Source organism: Salmo salar, chromosome ssa18 (assembly GCF_905237065.1).
Source record: "Salmo salar chromosome ssa18, Ssal_v3.1, whole genome shotgun sequence".
NCBI lineage: Eukaryota > Metazoa > Chordata > Actinopteri > Salmoniformes > Salmonidae > Salmo > Salmo salar.
In genome coordinates, this window is record NC_059459.1 from 78,825,088 (window position 1) to 78,832,587 (window position 7,500).

General features: G+C 46.9%; 1 protein-coding gene across 2 annotated transcripts in view; it reads right to left on the reverse strand.

The window, feature by feature from the left end:
• Positions 1-5,728: 5,728 nt before the first annotated feature.
• LOC106578106 (1-phosphatidylinositol 4,5-bisphosphate phosphodiesterase beta-3-like) overlaps positions 5,729-7,500 on the reverse strand; it is a 94,453-nt gene continuing 92,681 nt past the window's right edge. For both annotated transcript variants that reach the window (XM_045700505.1, XM_045700504.1), the window contains exon 33: positions 5,729-6,750. In XM_045700505.1, the coding sequence (XP_045556461.1) occupies positions 6,463-6,750 (288 nt within the window). In that variant the 3' untranslated portion in view covers positions 5,729-6,462. The remainder of the gene's footprint in view (positions 6,751-7,500) is intronic.

Sequence of the window (7,500 nt, forward strand, 5' to 3'; positions counted from 1 at the left end):
TTAGTTTTACACACCAAACAATATTGCACAAGAACAGCTACCGTATAAAATATTACTTCATCTACTCGTTTTCTGGAAATGTTACACGGTTTCACAATCTACTGGCACTGCTTCTTGAAAAGATGGTGGTTTCCAGGAAAGGACACAGAACCAGAAAACCAGAAATAAATTCAGTCTGTGTGTTTTATCCTCCATTTTTATTTTAATGTTGTCTACATCTGGAGCTGCTTCATATTTTAATTATCAAATAAAAACCAACCAATCACCAACCAACCATCAACCACCCAATCACCAACCAACCAATCACCAATCACCAACCAACCACCCAATCACCAACCAACCAATCACCAACCAACCAACCAATCACCAACCAACTAATCACCAACCAACCAATCACCAATCAACCAATCAACCAAGACAAGGCCGATATTTTAGCCAAAATGCTGTATTTATTGAATTTACAGTGATACAGTTGATATTATTTCTCCAGATAATAAACAGGATTACATCCTGATGTAGCACAGTATTATTCTCTTTGACAAGGCAATCAGTCATTTCTACATTCAGTGTCAACAAACTCTGAGCCCCAAATGGCACCCTATTCCCTATGTAGGGCACTACTTTAGACTAGAGTCATATGGACCCTGGTCTATATAGGGAGAAGGGTGTCATTTGGGATGGATCCTACAGTATCCCTCTCTCTCTAACTCTCTCTTTCTTAAGTGGCTTGGGGCTCAGAGAGAAACTCTTAAAGGGGGGAGAAGGGCAGAGGGATGAGGGGTGGAGGGATGGAGGGATGGGGTGGAGGGATGGCAGGACAGAAGGGTGGAGGCATGGAGGGAGAGAAGGGTGGAGGCATGGAGGGAGAGAAGGGTGGAGGCATGGAGGGGTGGAGGGATGGAGAGAAGGATGGAGGGATGGAGCGAGAGAAGGATGGAGGATGGAGAGATGGAGGGAGAGAAGGGTGGAGGGATGTATGTAAGACAGGATGACAGTCGACAGCCTTAAATAAGGCCTGAGGGGAGGAAAGGAAAAGAGTTGCCACACAGTCTACAGTGTGTGGAGAGAAATGTGAAGCTAGCCCTCTATGCGAAACTGAATAAGCCCCCAGGCTGAGTCTCCCGGGTAGGAAATTGGCTAACAGTGTTAGCGAGCCAAGAGCAACCTTCTGGCTTGGTCTTTATGTTTCATTTAGATCTTATTTGCTACATGCACACAAAGTCAATGGAACTCTTCAGCACGTTTTACATAGAACCACTGGCCGTGTTCTAGAACTTCTAGTGTTCTACAGTAGAATTCTCTGGCTGTGTTCTAGAACATAGTAGAGTCACCTAGCTAGCTAATACAGTGGTTCTCAATCCTGGTCCTGGGGACCCAAAGGGGGACACATTTCTGTTTTTGCTCTAGCACTACACACCTGATTCAAATCATCCAAGCTTGATGATCAGTTGATCATTTTAAAATCAGCAAAAACTAAAATGTGTCCCCCTTCGGGACCCCAGGACCAGGATTGAGAACCACTGATTGAACAGATAAGGTGACACTATAAACTATTTAAAAAGTGGAATAAAAACAGGGTGATGAAAGTGCAATCACTTTAAAAATGATTAAAAACTTAAAACTCAGCGTTTAAAAATACTTTAAAAAAACATTCTCATCAGAACAAGTGTGTTAAACATACTGGTCTGTTTCTCAGAGCAATATAGACCAGATTACTACTGAGATCATTGTACACACACTCATCAAATCAAACTAATATTTTATGCCCAAACTAATGCTCCGATGTACATAAATAGATATAAATTGGGATATTATAAAGACAACTTTTCAGGTCCCAAAGCACCCTGGAACTTTAACTTAAAAAAGTGGTCTTCTCCCCTATAGTACCCTAGCAATGGTCCTGTGAACCATACATAAAACACGGAGCATTCAACACGGAAAATGTTAAAAAACTTACAAATTCACCCTCACAACCAAAAGAGTTGTACCCCCCCAACCTGACTATCAATTATCACAAAAAAAAGGTACATTTCTTCTTATTTTTTTATTACAAGTCTTAGAATGTTAAAATAAACAATGATGGTGAATATACACATTGAGGGGGACATTAAACCAAGATGGACAGGCAGCAAGCGTCAGCGGTGGAGGAGAGGAAGGGGGACGAGAGGTGAGGAAGGGGGATGAGAGGTGAGGAAGAGGGAGGCAGCAAGCGTCAGCGGTGGAGGAGAGGAAGGGGGACGAGAGGTGAGGTAGAGGGAGGAGAGGGAGGCAGCAAGCGTCAGCGGTGGAGGAGAGGAAGGGGGACGAGAGGTGAGGAAGAGGGAGGCAGCAAGCGTCAGCGGTGGAGGAGAGGAAGGGGGACGAGAGGTGAGGAAGAGGGAGGCAGCAAGCGTCAGCGGTGGAGGAGAGGAAGGGGGACGAGAGGTGAGGAAGAGGGAGGAGAGGAAGGCAGCAAGCGTCAGCGGTGGAGGAGAGGAAGGGGGACGAGAGGTGAGGAAGAGGGAGGAGAGGGAGGCAGCAAGCATCAGCGGTGGAGGAGAGGAAGGGGGACGAGAGGTGAGGAAGAGGGAGGAGAGGGAGGCAGCAAGCATCAGCGGTGGAGGAGAGGAAGGGGGACGAGAGGTGAGGAAGGGGGATGAGAGGTGAGGAAGGGGGATGAGAGGTGAGGAAGAGGGATGAGAGGTGAGGAAGGAGAGGAAGAGAGGTGAGGAAGGAGAGGAAGAGAGGTGAGGAAGGAGAGGAAGAGAGGTGAGGAAGGGGGACAAGAGGCGAGGAAGGGGGACAAGAGGTGAGGAAGGGGGACAAGAGGTGAGGAAGGGGGACAAGAGGTGAGGAAGGAGAGGAAGAGAGAGGCAGCAAGTGTCAGCGGTGGAGGAGAGGTGAAAAAGGGGGAGGAGAGGTGAGGAAGGGGGACAAGAGGTGAGGAAGAGGGAGGAGAGGTGAGGAAGAGGGAGGAGAGGTGAGGAAGGGGGATGAGAGGTGAGGAAGGGGGGATGAGAGGTGAGGAAGAAGAGGAAGAGAGGTGAGGAAGAGGGAGGAGAGGTGAGGAAGAGGGAGGAGAGGTGAGGAAGGGGGATGAGAGGTGAGGAAGGGGGATGAGAGGTGAGGAAGGGGGATGAGAGGTGAGGAAGAAGAGGAAGAGAGGTGAGGAAGAGGGAGGAGAGGTGAGGAAGAGGGAGGAGAGGTGAGGAAGGGGGGATGAGAGGTGAGGAAGGGGGATGAGAGGTGAGGAAGGGGGAGGAGAGGTGAGGAAGAGGGAGGAGAGGTGAGGAAGAGGGAGGAGAGGTGAGGAAGGGGGATGAGAGGTGAGGAAGGGGGGATGAGAGGTGAGGAAGGAGAGGAAGAGAGGTGAGGAAGAGGGGAGGAGAGGTGAGGAAGGGGGAGGAGAGGTGAGGAAGGGGGATGAGAGGTGAGGAAGGGGGAGGAGAGGTGAGGAAGGGGGAGGAGAGGTGAGGAAGGGGGATGAGAGGTGAGGAAGGGGGACAAGAGGTGAGGAAGAGGGAGGAGAGGTGAGGAAGAGGGAGGAGAGGTGAGGAAGAGGGATGAGAGGTGAGGAAGAGGGATGAGAGGTGAGGAAGGGGGACAAGAGGTGAGGAAGAGGGAGGAGAGGTGAGGAAGAGGGAGGAGAGGTGAGGAAGAGGGAGGAGAGGTGAGGAAGGAGAGGAAGAGAGAGGCAGCAAGTGTCAGTGGTGAAAGAGAGGTGAAAAAGGGGGAGGAAGGTGAGGACAGAAAGATTCCAAAATGTCTTTCACTTCTAGAACATCTCAAACACTTCCCCTGCTTCCACTATGCCTCTTCCTCCTCTCCATCCCTCCTTCCTGTCCAGGGACACCTTTAGTCAGTAGTACAGGTCATGTAAAATGACAACAACATAGAAATACATTTACAGATTAATAATACTAACAATATTATAGCCACAGAATATTCTACATGTACAGATAACGTCTGCATCCCAAATGTAACCTATTCCCTATATAGTGCACTACTTTTGGCCAGAGCCCATATAGAAAAGGGTGAAGGGTTTGGGACATAGACCAACTTGTGACCAGTTCACAAGCAAAAACCAAACAAGGTGGTAAAGAAATAGATTGTTTTCATACAGAAGATAGATGTTGGTATGATGTGACTGCTGGTTTCTTCTTGACACACACACACACACACACACACACACACACACACACACACACACCTGCCTTCTCACTTTCCCTTACAGCATGTGTGTGTTTGCAGGTAGATGAGAAGAAAGAATGAAAGAGAGAGGGAATGAAAGAGAGAGGTTGCAGTGTCCCTTGGTTTGTAGCTGTGCAACAGAGGCCGAAGGGAAAGATGCCCACCTGTCAAGTCCACCTTTAATTTAGACCTGGCACCAAGAGAAAGAGAGAGAGGAGGGAGAGAGACGGACCGACGGGGGGGATTAGAGTGAGGCGAGGACAGATACAGGGAAAGAGGAGGAGGGGGAAAAAAAAACTCTCCCTCTCTCTCTCGTTGGCTGTGAGCTTCACTGTAGCAGAGATAGTAGAGATGAGAACAGCTTAGAGACCAAAAAGCAGCCGTCAATCCCCGGAGATTAACACACACACACACGCGATTTAAAAATAAATAATAATATAGAATCTGTATATGGTCTCCTAACCCATCTCTCTAATGACAACTGAACAGGAGGGAGGCAGAGGATTATTTTAGGTACTTATTGACTTAATCAGCATCCCAAGTAGAACCCTACATAGTGCACTACTTTTATCCAGGGCACATAGGGATCTGGTCAAACGTAGTGCACTATATAGGGAATAGGCTGCCATTTGAGACACATCCTTAGCCAATACTACAGGGAACTAGACTGGCCCTAAAACCAACAGAGAGAGAGAGTTAGAGAGTTAGAGAGAGAGAGAGAGAGAGAGAGAGAGAGAGAGAGAGAGAGAGAGAGACAGAGACAGACAGAGACAGAGACAGACAGAGAGAGAGAGAGAGAGACAGAGAGACAGAGACAGAGAGAGAGAGAGAGAGAGAGAGACAGAGACAGACAGAGACAGAGACAGAGAGAGAGAGAGCGTACTGTACTTGTCTGTGTTTGTTGCGTGGTTCCTAGAAAACCACGGCCGGAGCAGTGCATCACACACACAGAGTTGATTATAGTCCACATATGGGCAGACCCTGCCCCCACACCAGCGCAGGATGTCAATTGGATGACTACAGGGGTCAGAGGTCAATAACTCATCCTGACCAATGATAGCTTGCTGTGTCTGTGACGTTATTTCCACATCATCCCTCTTTCATTAACGCTCTCTGTTCGTCCATCCATCAATCCATCCATCCATCCATCCATCCATCCATCCATCCAATGAATGTATCCCCCAGCCGCAGATCAGGGGATTAGTATCTTAGCTATTATATCATGCAGCGTTAGCATCATGCTACACTAGCTCGGAGCTAGCGCTGCCCACAACTTCCTTCTGTAAACGTGGAACATTTCATTGTCTAGCCAACAGCAGAGAATCTCAGTGATAGAGGGGTAAACCACTCACTACCGCCGACACAACACCCCCATCTGGCAGTCCAATCTGTGTACTGCACCTCAACACAGACAGCCAAGAGTGTCGCAAATGTTTTTGGTGCTGAGATTCACTTTTTGGCTTTTCCTGACCCTCCAATCTCGAAAGTCAAAACATCGCCAACCATTCAGATAGTCCAAACAGAAACTACTCCAAGTTGAACCACCAGCTTTAAATGTGGGACAGATAGTGGTTAAGAGAAGCTACACTTTTAGTTTTGGGACAGATAGTGGTTAAGAGAAGCTACACTTTTAGTTTTGGGACAGATAGTGGTTAAGAGAAGCTACACTTTTAGTTTTGGGACAGATAGTGGTTAAGAGAAGCTACACTTTTAGTTTTGGGACAGATAGTGGTTAAGAGAAGCTACACTTTTAGTTTTGGGACAGATAGTGGTTAAGAGAAGCTACACTTTTAGTTTTGGGACAGATAGTGGTTAAGAGAAGCTACACTTTTAGTTTTGGGACAGATAGTGGTTAAGAGAAGCTACACTTTTAGTTTTGGGACAGATAGTGGTTAAGAGAAGCTACACTTTTAGTTTTGGGACAGATAGTGGTTAAGAGAAGCTACACTTTTAGTTTTGGGACAGATAGTGGTTAAGAGAAGCTACACTTTTAGTTTTGGGACAGATAGTGGTTAAGAGACAAAATCTCTGACAGACATTGATGAGAAAAATATACATATGCAAAGAAATCTGACGAATTGACAGAAAATATATTTTTTTAACTTTGGTTACTTCGTCTCTACCTCTAAAACCCTGGATAGAAGAATTGAACAAATCAACATCTTAAGAAATTGAATCTTTTAAAAAATAAAATTACAATTAAAAACAAATAAAAAAATCAAAACAACAAAAATACTTTTTTCCACCAACTAAAGCCCAAGAACAATTATGATAAAATGGACATAATTAAATTCACACCATGGTCAACTCTACATCTGATTGGACAGGAGTAGAGGAAGAGGATGAATCCACCACTGAGGCGATGTCATTGTCTAGGCTCCTATTCCAGGCGCTGCTATTGGGCGTTAAGGGTAAAGTGGGCGTGGTGCAGCTGGAGCTAGGGCTGCTATGATTGGATAAGGAAAAGAGGGCGTCGCTGCAGAGACCTTTGGACTCCAGTACAGTCTGCAGATATTGGCAGATCTCCTCCGGGAGACTCTGCAGCTCCTCCACTAAGTCCTGCTCCAACCGGGCCTTCAGCTGGAATGAAAATCATTTTATTTATTACATAGAGCCATACTTCAACATGAAATGATCCCGTTGCTCAAAAACCATCTTTAGGCATGTTGTTCTTTAGTTGAATGTTCATAAAAAATGGTGCATGTCGCCAGTCAAGTTCTCAGTACAGAGCAGAAACTGTCACGATGACGACTTTTGCCTCGTATGTTTGAAGTTTTAAGGGTCGTGTCTCTCACCTGTGTGTGTCTCTCACCTGTGTGTGTGTCTCACCTGTGTGTGTCTCTCACCTGTGTGTGTCTCTCACCTGTGTGTGTGTGTCTCACCTGTGTGTGTGTGTCTCACCTGTGTGTGTGTGTGTCTCTCACCTGTGTGTGTGTCTCACCTGTGTGTCTCTCACCTGTGTGTGTGTGTCTCACCTGTGTGTGTGTGTGTCTCTCACCTGTGTGTGTCTCTCACCTGTGTGTGTCTCTCACCTGTGTGTGTGTGTCTCACCTGTGTGTGTGTGTCTCACCTGTGTGTGTGTGTGTGTGTGTGTCTCTCACCTGTGTGTGTCTCTCACCTGTGTGTCTCTCACCTGTGTGTGTGTGTCTCACCTGTGTGTGTGTGTCTCACCTGTGTGTGTGTGTGTGTGTGTGTGTCTCTCACCTGTGTGTGTCTCACCTGTGTGTGTCTCACCTGTGTGTGTGTGTGTGTGTCTCTCACCTGAGTGTGTCTCTCACCTGTGTGTGTGTGTCTCACCTGTGTGTGTGTGTGTGTGTCTCTCACCTGTGT